General features: G+C 43.5%; 1 protein-coding gene across 1 annotated transcript; it reads right to left on the bottom strand.

Moving 5' to 3' along the window:
• Positions 1-203: 203 nt before the first annotated feature.
• On the bottom strand, positions 204-11,541 carry LOC119366839 (disease resistance protein RGA5-like). Its single transcript, XM_037632540.1, has 10 exons — positions 10,856-11,541; positions 6,430-8,313; positions 6,077-6,170; positions 4,990-5,124; positions 4,659-4,914; positions 4,299-4,527; positions 4,046-4,196; positions 3,702-3,926; positions 573-1,088; positions 204-499 (listed from the first exon to the last, which is right to left on the bottom strand). Exons 1-10 carry the CDS (start codon positions 11,539-11,541, stop codon positions 326-328), a joined length of 4,350 nt encoding a protein of 1,449 aa, XP_037488437.1. The 3' UTR covers positions 204-325.
• Between the last annotated feature and the right edge of the window lie 374 nt (positions 11,542-11,915).

The following is an 11,915-nucleotide window of genomic DNA, read 5'->3' as shown; positions in this document are numbered from 1 at the left end:
TAATGGTGGTAATCTCAGACAACATTTAATTGGATAATGTGATTTTTAGGATAAACATGTTTGGAATTTAGTTGGAAAAATATGGTGAATGGCCCATACAATTTTTATGAGTATTGGTCAAGAAAATTAGTTTGGAGCAAATGTCTTTTAACAACGCACGGGGAATAATCTAGTTACAGGAAATTATGAGACAAACTAGTGCCATGCGATCACACAAAACGGAATTAATTAACCATCCATGGATTCATAATGACCTTCCCGCATTTTTTGAAGGATTCATAATGCCGCATGTTGAATTTTTTTTTTTTTTGCTAAGATTGGCCAATCAGCGCATGGTGATTCTTGAAATAAATGGAGCACTAGCACCTCCGCCAATTTTCACTTCAATATCGCACCCGTCAGATGTGGCTTTTGCAGAGAAACCTGAATTGCTCATTTTGTGGTAAATACTGTCCCAGCTATTCTTGAAGCTATCGACTCCGCCGATCTCGCAATAAGCCTGCATGCGTAACATTTGTAGTTTAGCGGCCAGCCATCATTTGGTTGAGGTGTTAGGAAAAGGTAGACCATACCTTATTAGTAGAGGAAAAGGGACCCCACGGGGTACTCCAGGCAACCAGATATTCCCGGTCCTGGCCATCTCTATTCTTGCTGCGGTAGACAACGGCCGCTGCCGAACCAGATGTCTCGCAGGCAGCTTTGACGTGATGGAATGCTGCCCACTGGCCGTTGCCTATCCGAGCAGGGCAGGGAGGGCTGCCAATGTGGCCATGCCAGTCGTGGTAGTCAACTTGGTACAGTGTGTCGCCTGTCGCGTTATATACGAGGCACGACGTGGACACTAGGCCGCCGTGCATTCTCTTGAGATCATCCACATAACTTGACGCCCTGCCTTCCTTATCATCCTCGTTCACCTGATTCAAGGCCTCTCGTGCTCGGTCTTCCTGCGTCTTTGGTTTACCCATGTACCTCGTCATTTTATTCAACTTGTAGTTGTCCACTACTTCACCAAAGCAATTCTCAGCCATCATCAGTTCTTTTCTGACCCTTTTTTCTTCTACCTCCCTCGTCTGTGTTTCAAGGTTTTCCTGCATGTTTGGAGACACTTATTTTTTCACAAGGAAAAAAAGCAAAACACTTTGTGTATGGATGCATCATACTAGATTTCTGCCCACGGACAGAACATGCGGGAAATGCTACTCCCTCCGCTCCTAAATATAAGTCCTTTTAGACATTTTAAATGGACTACAATATACGGATGTATGTAGACATATTTTACAGTGTAGATTCATTCATTTTGCTCCGTATATAGTCAGTCACTTGTTGGAATCTCTAGAAAGACTTAAATTTAGAAACGGAGGGAGTAGTTATGTTGGGTTGTGCACCGTAGAGATGGCTGTGTTACACTCCTTACAAATCCACCTATGTGCCCTTCCTCGTGGCGGTAGTGTGGTGGAGTGGATGTCATGCTGCCACAAACTTCTCCCTAGTACTAGATGGGAGCAGGATGATCGATCAGATCCACAAAAGAAACTCATACCAAAGGGTGTGCAAGAAGGCGGTCAAACGTGGGCCATAGTTTCACTCATTCGTGCTTTGGTCACACAACACATAACATGGGGTGTACGAGAGTCCTCACCTAGCAAGACACTATGTTGTCCAGCCATGGCATTGACCAGCTAGCTAGACAATAAGTTCACCCAGGGGGAGCCCAAGATTTCTAGTTTAACCTCCAGGATGCCGAAGTACCTGTCCCCCTAAATGAGTACGTTGTAGTTGTAGCACGTCTTGAGTTGCGCAGGCAATTAGTCGTCCAATCCAACACCACAACAAGATATCCGGTGAAGTCGAGAGCTGCACATCGCAAGGTTCCCTCTAGACGTGTATGCAATGCAAGAAAGACTAGGGTTGAGGATCACAAGAAGGACCATACTCCCAACGTTTTTCCATGAGCCAATACTCCCTCTGGCGCCCCCAAATAGATCCGACTATAGGGAGCAGTTTGGGTGTGATCTCGGAAATGGACTTAAGGCTGGACCCCTGGGTGGGGACTGAGCCGCTTCGTGTAAGGTTTCCTGACCTTTTTGCCATCTGTGCGGAACCGTCAACATTGGTATCCTCGGCGTTCCGTGATGGCCAATGGGTGGTACGGCTTCGTCGTACGTTTGGACAAGCAGATGGCGACGACAGGACTAGACTTCGAGCCGCTCTACCACTAGTTCTCCCGGATGGCCCAGACACGGTATCATGGAAGCTAGCTCTGTCGGCAGTATTTTCTGTGAGCACGACATACCATGCGTTATATGCAGGGGCTCCGCACACACCGTGGTTAACCACACTTTGGAAAGCTCCTATTCCCCTCAAGATTAAGATTTTTGTGCGGCAGCTACTGCGTGATCGTCTCCCTTCGGGGACAGAGGTCCTTAAGCGACACGGCCTGGGGAGTGGACCGTGTCCCCTCTGTGCGGTAGAGACCGGGACCCATATCCTTTTCTCATGTACGGCGGTGAGGGTGCTTTGGACGTTCGTCCGTAAGGCTTTGGGGCCCGACTGTGAGGCCTTGAACCTTGTTGACTTCCTCCAGAGGAGGGCCACGCAGCATGCACAACACCACCAGCTATTTTGTCTTATTTTTGCGGCAATGTCGTGGACGCTGTGGACTACGCGCAATAAAATGGTGATAGAAAAGATCTTCCCGAGGAAGGCGTCTAACTCCTTCAAATTCCTTGCTTTTTCGCAGCACTGGCACCCGCTCTCTAAGCGGCGTGATCGGATCACCTCGGCGGCAATGATGGATGCCCTACTGGCTGCAGCGCGTCGGCTATCATCTACTTAGTGCCGCTTGGCGGCTGCCACTAGGTGGCCTTTTTTCTTGTTTCTCTCTTGTTTTCTTGTGCTTGTCTGTGCTGCTGCCCCAGCCGTCGCTTGTCGTTTGAGTTTGAATACTTGATATATGGACCGTTGCTTTATTTATAAAGCGGGGCGAAAGTCTATTTCGAGAAATGGACTTAATATATCAGTCGACCGGTCGTCTCACAAGTGGGCATACAACCTGTTGCCCACCACTGGTTGAATGTACCTTTCTAAGTGGGCAGTTGGTCAGCGATCCGATCTATGATGAATTGAAAGCCATCGTCCCATATAATATGTACTACGTGTTTCTTAAAACAATACCATGATCCAACGCAAAAATAAGAACCATGTTAACTTTTCCACGAGCACTGCTACAATGTCACCAGGACGACAAGAAGACAAGAAGCGGTTGAAGCTAGGGATTGACCCTGACCATGAGCAACGTCCATTGACATAGTCCTCCGGTGTGGACTTGGTGTTTCCACTATGGAAGGCTGAAGCATGTCCTCTGCATTAAGAACGACAGTGTCGTTTCGGGTCTGCACTAGAACACCCTGATCTTCTAAGAACGATAGTGCGCCAGATTTGGGTTTTAAGCTCAGGATAATATTATTGAAATTTTATAAATAAAATAACTTATTTCTAAAAAAATGGAATGCCAATGTGTTTTCTAGAAGACCGCTTAACCATAGCACAACTGATTCCAGCACCAAAGATAATGGAATAGAACAGGAATGATAATGTAAAAGAGATAATAATTGTAACAAAGGAGAATTGCAAAACACAGAGGAAAAAAGAACGGGAGGAAGGGCACCCATGCCTTCCCAATGATCGACATAGGTACGTACCTGTAAAGTTAGGTTATGTAGTTCATGTATTGACATTTTCTCTATCTCAACTTCTAGTTCCTCTAGTTCATGGACAATATCCTTAATCCGAGGTCTTTTATCCCGGTCATTGTCGACACACCTTAGTGCAATCTCAACGCACGTAGTCACTCGTATGATGTCTACTTCATGTGACGAGTATGAGCCAGGCATTGCCTGCAACCTTTTGGTCCATTTTTCACTTACCTGCATCCAAGAATGGCACAGTAAATAAAGATGCACAATGTGGAAAAAATTCTCTCTATGTTCATGGTATAGATAGAGAATTTATTTTCTTTTGACCAGCATGCAAAGGATTTTCTTACGATCTTAATAAACTCCTTGGGAGACATGTCAGAACAATGGAAATATCCAGTATTTCCTGCCACCATCTTTAGAATTATGACACCAAAACTGAACACGTCAAACTTCTTTGAGATAAAGCGATCGTCTAAGTATTCTGGTGGCATGTATTCGCTGCATGATATCATAAGTATCACATACTGATAAGTACTGCAAGTTTTTTCTAAAAAGCTTCTATAAAAAATAAGCAGCTTCGAACATGACACATCAACTTACTTTGTTCCATTGACAATCTCTGTTTGATGTGTTTCTGATGAAGCAAAAACCCGTGACAAACCAAGATCTGCAATTTTGGGCATCATGCTCTTATCTAGGAGTATATTAGCAGGCTTCAAATTTAGATGGAGAATAGGTTTGTCCGGAGCACTATGAAGGTGATTTAAGCCCTCACAAGTCCCCCTGATGATGTTATAACACATGGGCCAGCCAAGTTCACAAGATCCATCTGCGAATAAAAGGAAAAAATAAAGAGAGAAAATAGGTGTATTCCCCAGACATGGATAAATAAAATACTCAATCATTTATGTTGGTGTGGACACTGAAAATTGTCGCCAATTGTTGATCATATATAAATACCTGCAATATGTTTTTCGAGGCTTTCACCCTGAATATATTCAAAGCAGAGAACCCTCTCCGTTGATTTCGCCCAAATAGTCTCCCCATTGTGCTTGATGTATTTATGCCGAGATTCGTAGCAATAGCCAATTAACCCCACAATATTTTGGTGGCATACCTTGGTAAGGTCATATAATTCATTTTGAAATTGCTTATCATCAAGTCCTTGCAAGGGACGGAGCTTCTTCACAGCAATCTCTAGCCCTTTATACATCGCCTGTTAAAATCACTTGTTAGCATGATAGACTTTGTAGCCAGTTGTGCCATTATTAGTATTAGAAAATATTCATACCTTGTAAACATCTCCATGCCCACCACTGCCAACTCTCTGATTATCTGAAAAATCATTTGTAATAGTTTCGATCAAATTTAGTGTGAAAACCATGCTGCTGTTGCCTCTCCCCAGGCTATTCTTACGTTCTTCTTCCTGAGAAAGAGAGGGAAAAAATTGCATGCCTATGAGAAGAGAACATGTTCAGCATCCACAATAATAGTTAGTAATCCACTGTTGGACTCTCCAGCTAACTCTTGGGAGCTCCCATTTTTCAAATAAGCAAATTCAAACCACACCTGCTTATTTTTTTCTTCTTCTCATTATCTGTTTCTACGTTACCATGCTTTTGAAATGCACAAATTAGAAGTATTTCTGTTTTTTTTGTCAATCTCCATTTTTTACCCAGTCATAAAAATCAAAATGGAGCACATATGTACCTTTGGAAAAAGGGCAAAAATCAAATGAACTTGGAGATATTTTTCGACCACATATCCATAATTAAGAATATATGATTCAACATATTTGATTTGAGGCTGCATGATCTAATACCCTGATCATTGAATTTGGGTGATATTTTTTGAAGATTCAAAGATACTAGTGGTTGGGGCCCGCCATTGCGGGCCGCTTGAGAGAAAGCTATGTGCACCTCACCATCATGTCAAAAAATTTAGAAAAATATTCTCGCATCACGTGAACATCACAACCATCTTAAAAGGAAAAAAGAAAAACCCTAGAAAAACTTCTCTCAAAAAAAGTCTCCCTACCATCAAAAAACCTCTAAAAAATACTTTCTCACCGTGACCAACCAGCATGCGCCACATGGCGTAGCTGGTTGGCCACCATTCTAGCGCCTCTTAATGAGTTTAATGTACTAAATTGGAATTGTCGTATTTGTGCATATAACCAAAAAAAATAAACGTTTCAAAAGGCATAATCGAATAGTGTGAAAAATCGTGCATTAAAGATCATGCTATTTGAGCCATGTTTTCAGAGTATTCTCAAAATAAGTGTCTCAACTTTGTACTAACTTTAGTGTAAAGTTGTACTAAAGTTGAGACACTTATTTTGGGACGGAGTATTAAATTGTGCCATGTCTCTTGCATACCATCAGGTTAACTTCTCCACGTGCACCACTGACAAGTTCTAGGTTGTCTGAGTAACCTTGCGCCACATTTGCGACATCCTTTCTATTGGTTCTCCTGGAAAGAAAATAAGGAACTTATATGCATTGGAGAAACTTTATGTATATATTTTACATCTAGAACAAGCTAGCTTTAACCATATATGACCAATGTTTCTTGACCTCTGTTACCTGAGCAAATCACAAAGTTCGTGATGATCTATATTCAGTTATTATCGTGTGATGAGACAGAAGAGCATACTGGAAGTTCTCAGCTATCTATCCCAGAAAGAGAAAGAATAAAATAATGGGCAGAATCAGACAAAGAACCATCATACCTTTGAATGGAATAAGGGTCATTTTGCTTTGCATCTTCCTTGGACTCTTGTTTCGGAATTGCCGGTTGTTCACTGCTTACATGACTTGGTGCATCTTTCTCTTGGATCGTTTCCGTCTGCTCTTTTTCTGACGGACCATACTCTTCATCAACCACATCGATTCTTTTTACCCTGACGTTAGGGTGCTTGCCCATGGCTTTCTTGAATGCAGACTCTGCGGCCTTCAAGTCACGTTCCTCAGCACCGGTTGCTGACCCAATCATTCCATAAATCTTCTGGACGCTTAACATATCTTCAATGCCGAGAAGCGAAGCACCATACTGTTCTCCTCTGTGGGCATTGAAACCTAGCGTGAGCCTCTGAAGGTTAGGCATTGTCCCTTCCTGAAAAATCAGGCGCAGTACGCCACACCTGAACTCAAAATACATGAGAGCACGAAATACTCCACTTGCGAAGCTGATTAGTTCTGTAGTTTGCCGCAGGACGTGCAATGAGAGCACAGTGAGGGATGGCAATCCTTGGAGGTTACTGATATCACTCCTTAGCAGTTCTCTGACAACAATTTTCAAACTGCGGAGTTTGGTAAGCTGTCCAATCCGCTTCGGGGTTCTAAAAATGGGGATCAATATCTCGATTGTCATCACTGTATCGGGAGGACTGCTTGACTCATCCATTGAAATAGCAGGATTCAGCGTGACATTTTTTAGGATACCAGTCACATAAGGCAGTTGTGTCCCACCTCCTAGACGGAGATGCAACAAGCTCTGAAGATGAACGATATCTGATGGAATGGCTTCCACTCTTGCATTTATTTCAAGTGTTTCCAAGTGTTTCAGACGTTGCATCTGTTCTGGAAGATGCACGGTGCAGTTGCATGTCGCCTGCAAATATCTCAACAGAAGCAATGCAGAGATACACTCGAGGGCGACACCTGTGCTTGGTTGATCAGCCCAAATATGGAGAATCAGTACTCGAAGAAGCTTAAACTCTGAGATGTAATTGGGCGGCAAGCAGCTGGTTAGTCCAGTATAAGCAAGTGATCGGACTTGCGAAAGCCCGATACTTGCTGGTGTGGTTGCATATGTTGCACTGCCAAACTGGAGGGACATACGACTAACCTTGTTAGAAAACCTCACTGTCCTTTGAGAATAATCTATTACACTGATAAAATTCTCTTCTTTGCACTTAGATGTAATAAAATCGTGTACCATGTGATGCACTGCATAGTACAATACCTCATCACTGTAGTTCGCATCTATCTGTTGGATCATACCCATCTTGACAAGCTTATCAAAATAGCTGTGGGCAACTATCATTTTTAGTTTCTCAGTTGGTGCACTGATAAAGCCTTCAGCTACCCATTGCTTCGCTATATCTTCCGTTAAGATAATGTAGTTTTCTGGATATATACCAAGATACAACAGACATGCCTGAACACAAATGGGAAGACTATCATAGCAAAAATACAGTACTTGTTTCAGTATCTCGTCAGAAGTTGTATTTGTTGGCAAACTGTTCTGTATTTGCTCCCAGTTCTCGACTGTATTTGCCTCTCCATGGCTTGCTAGAACACTGGATATGCTGATAATTGCCTGTGGTAAACCATCACATCTTCTTATAATCTCATCTGACACTAAATCCAATTCGCGAGATTTCTCTTTTCCAGAGCCAAACACTGCACTGGTGAACAACTCCTTTGAGTGACTGACACTGAGGGGTTCCATCTTAAATATGTACTTGGACTGATAACTGCAGCTTGCTAGAGCAACATCCTCAATTTCCGTTGTTGTTATTATCCTGCTTCCATGATTACCCTCCGGGAAAGCACAGGTAGCAACATCCCATACTGATGTAGCCCATAAGTCATCAATTATAAGAAAGTACCTAATAGAAAATGTTTGTAGAATATATTAGTACATGTCGAACAACACAAATACCCATAATAGGTTGCATACATACAATTGAGTACTATCTCCACACTTTCTAGTGTCTACCCTTGCACATTTGGGTCGGTTAGCACACTCGTACACACTTAAGCCCCTGCTCAGTTTGCCGTTTCCCATCCTAAAATCAGAGTATTTCTTGAAGTTGTTAGAAATCCAAGGCACACATCAATTATAAGAGAACAAGTAATCACACCACAACACCAAGATTTGTTGAATAGGTTCTACAATCAAATACCTAACTTCCACAACCACCTTGGTGCCTCCCCACTCGAGCCTCCTAGGGCATCTCAAACAGCATCTCCCAAATCGCCTGCAAACATCAGAACCGACGCGCGGTGTCGCGACTCGCGAATGTCTACGGACGTGTCCGCGCATCCGAATTCTCGCAAACTGATCAGAAACTTGGGAAGTTTCAGAATGTTTGGACCTCCGCCACGTAGTACTCTGACATGCCCGACCCACACAAATCCCTTCTCCTGGACCACTTTTCTCCCACTTCTTCCCTCTGCCTTGCTTTGTATCTGCACCCTCCTAGTTCGACGCCGTCACTGTATCACTCCGGCGGCCACCTAGGCCTTGTTGGACGTCCGCCGGCCCACCCACATGCATGCCCGCCTCGGACTATGCCGCTATCCAGCCCGTATACGTCCGGCTAGGTATCCGCCGCCCCTTCCGACGCTATCCATGACGGACGCCACGCCCGGCAAGTGTTCGGCCAAATGCCATTGAACTTATTTTTAATGTCCTCGTTGTTTTTTTGGAGCAACCACGATGGCGGTGTACTCGATGATGGGTGATGAGTTGTTATGTGATGCATGGTTGTTAGCCAAAAGTGTGGACTTTGTAGGCATGAACCGGGGGTGCAGTGTTTTGGAAAAATGTCCATTCTTGGTTTCGCACCTTACAACTTGCACATGATCCATGGTCGCAATGTGTAGTCGCTAGCCATCAGTGGTACACCATCTAAAATTCCATCATGAAGTATTACGGTTCAAGATCAATGTGCTTTTTGGTGTTTGTACAACAAGTTTTATCTTCCAGCTTTGCCTTGCCCTTGCAGGACTTCAAGTAATGACATTCGTCTTTGTTGAAGATTATATAAGGGAAGGAAGAACTCAATATTTCAGTTTGGGAAAATTTAAAATGCTCCCTCTTACCCCTCTTTTACATGTGAAGTAAGAAGGTAAGAGTTAATAAGACCACTGATTAATGAGATCACCGGCTCATATTTATTATATACTCTCTTACCTCTAATGTGAAAAAATGGGGTAAGAGTGAGCATGTTAAAACAACTCTTTCAGTTTACATAGTATGGATATCTAAGAATACAATTGTCACCCTCGCATTTCCGAGGGCCACTATGCTAGTTGTTCCAAAAAAATCTTGGAGGAGAGAAAGCTGTCAATCCTCGTATCATGCAGGGCAAGCCTACCAAATACCGACGATAGACAAATAGGAGGAATACAGGTGAATACAAAAGATTCAGCTGGACCATTCTCGGCTTTCTGTAAGGTTGGCCATAGTGAAAATAACTTATAACTAGTAATATGTTACAGTAACATAACGCAACTCAAGATAAAGCAAGTCTACAATCTAATAAATGCAACCATCTATGATATTACTATGATACTTTGCAGTCAAGATAGTAACATAGACTAGTATCATATGCATGACACTAGTCCAAGTTACTCCTCACTATGACTAGCCGGAAGCAGCTCGGGTCCAATAGCAGCATGCATAGCGCCGATTTAAGAAACGCACTGTGGAAAAACCACGTCCTGACTTGACTCCATAAGGAATGAAATCTCCTATATTCCCACAAAAGAATAGGTTTATAGCAAACATAGAGAGTGCATAGAGTGGAAATACACTGGTGCATAGTAGTTGTAAAAAAAGGTCATTTTTATTTTATTTTTTTCTGGAATAATTTGATTAAGTATTGCACTCGTATTAAAAGATCCGTCAAGGAATGACTTTCATGGCATTCTGGGCGAAACAAAACTAATGGAATCACTATATACAAGTATTATTCATGCTATTTGTCCTCGAAATTTTCTTATGTTTATCCGAAGTCAACAGGAGCTATTCCTTGAGGAAACATTTAATGTGCGTACAATACTAGCTTGATCATATTTGATAAAAAAATCAATTTATTTTTATTTTTTACAATTACCAAAATATTTTTTAGAGGAAAATTACCAAAATATTTTGTGCACATAAGTTCGGTAGCACCCGGGTGCACCAAGTTCCCTTGCGTGCACCAAGTAACACCGCCCTGATGTTTTTATAACTAAAATTTTCATCCAAAAAAACCTCAAAAAAAAAAAACTAAAACTTGTCATCGATATAGGAAGTTGCCATGCTTCACAAGTAAAGTGGCCATCCGCGGATAACTAAAGTTGCCATTAAAAATTGTCAAGGTGGTGTTACTTCGTGCCACACATGTGACATTTATCAGGGTAAAAAAAAACGCACTGTACCTTTTATTCTGTAGATGCTCGGTGAGGTCGTGAATGAGGTCGTGCACGTCACTAGCGTCGGGTGGTTGGTGTGGACGAACTTGCGCAAGTAAGCTCCTTAGAATCCTCCTCATGTCAGGTTTCTTGGCCATCCGCACAAAAGCCCGGCAGTCGAATCCCTGGAACATGCGCTCACGCCAGAGCTGCTTGGCAAGCGTGGTCTTCCCGATTCCTGCAACACCGACAATGGATAGCACCTTGAGCTGCTCATCTCCATCAGTCAGCAAGTTGCAGAGCGTTTCGACGGCGCCGCCCTTGGCATGTAGGCCGACGACTGGATCTGCTGGCTTCTGGCCGCGGACCACCGCTGGGATCGAGACGATATCCATACGGCGGCTGGGGACGCTCCCAAGCTTGTATGTGTCGTACCGTCCATTGGCCTCCCTCATTCTATCCATGAATCCTGACAACTTACCGATCCAATCCTCTTCGGCGGCAACACAGTTGTCCATGTCATAGGATAGTTCCCGTACATCCTTCATCCAGATCCGCGCTGTAACAGGCGGATCCTGTGTCCTTGAGAGTTTGAGCAGCCTGGTTGTGAGTTTCTTGATTTCGGTCTTATGTCCAGTACCCGCGAGCTTCCTAAAAATTGAGACCATGGCACCAAGAGAAACACTATTCCAAGGCAGGAGCAGCAGATCCATGCTGCTGGTCTCCCTGCAGCGGAAGCAAAAGATATATGTATAACAAGAAGAGAAGCAGATCCATGAAGATCCCGCACAGTGCCGGTATCTACAAATATATATGTATGAGCTATGCGGTCGATGCAAAAGCTGAAGACCGCTGCATCGACCAGTGAACACAAAGTGCTTAGAAACTCACTGGTAGCCGTCGGACGGGTCCGGCTGAAGCTTCTTCGGCTCCTCTTTTTTTGCGGGCGGAATCTTCAACGGTTCCCCTTTATTTCTTGCTGGCGGAATCTTGCTCCGCTCTTCCATCTTGTCATCCCCGACGGTGATAACATGGGCATTGAACTTGGCCTTCCGCAGTGCGTACACCACGCAGACCACGTCCACCT

This window comes from Triticum dicoccoides, chromosome 2B (assembly GCF_002162155.2).
Source record: "Triticum dicoccoides isolate Atlit2015 ecotype Zavitan chromosome 2B, WEW_v2.0, whole genome shotgun sequence".
Classification (NCBI taxonomy): Eukaryota; Viridiplantae; Streptophyta; class Magnoliopsida; order Poales; family Poaceae; genus Triticum; species Triticum dicoccoides.
Note: the sequence above shows the minus strand (reverse complement) of the source record. Positions and strands in the feature narration are given on the sequence as shown.

Excerpts from the sequence above, each read along its gene's own strand:
- LOC119366839 (XM_037632540.1), bottom strand. The coding sequence starts at position 11,541 with ATGGATCTGCTGCTCCTGCCTTGGAATAGTGTTTCTCTTGGTGCCATG. Across the intron at positions 6,171-6,429 it reads GACCCTTATTCCATTCAAAG|GAGAACCAATAGAAAGGATG; the intron begins GTATGATGGTTC and ends TTTTCTTTCCAG. Across the intron at positions 500-572 it reads CCTTTTCCTCTACTAATAAG|GCTTATTGCGAGATCGGCGG; the intron begins GTATGGTCTACC and ends TTACGCATGCAG.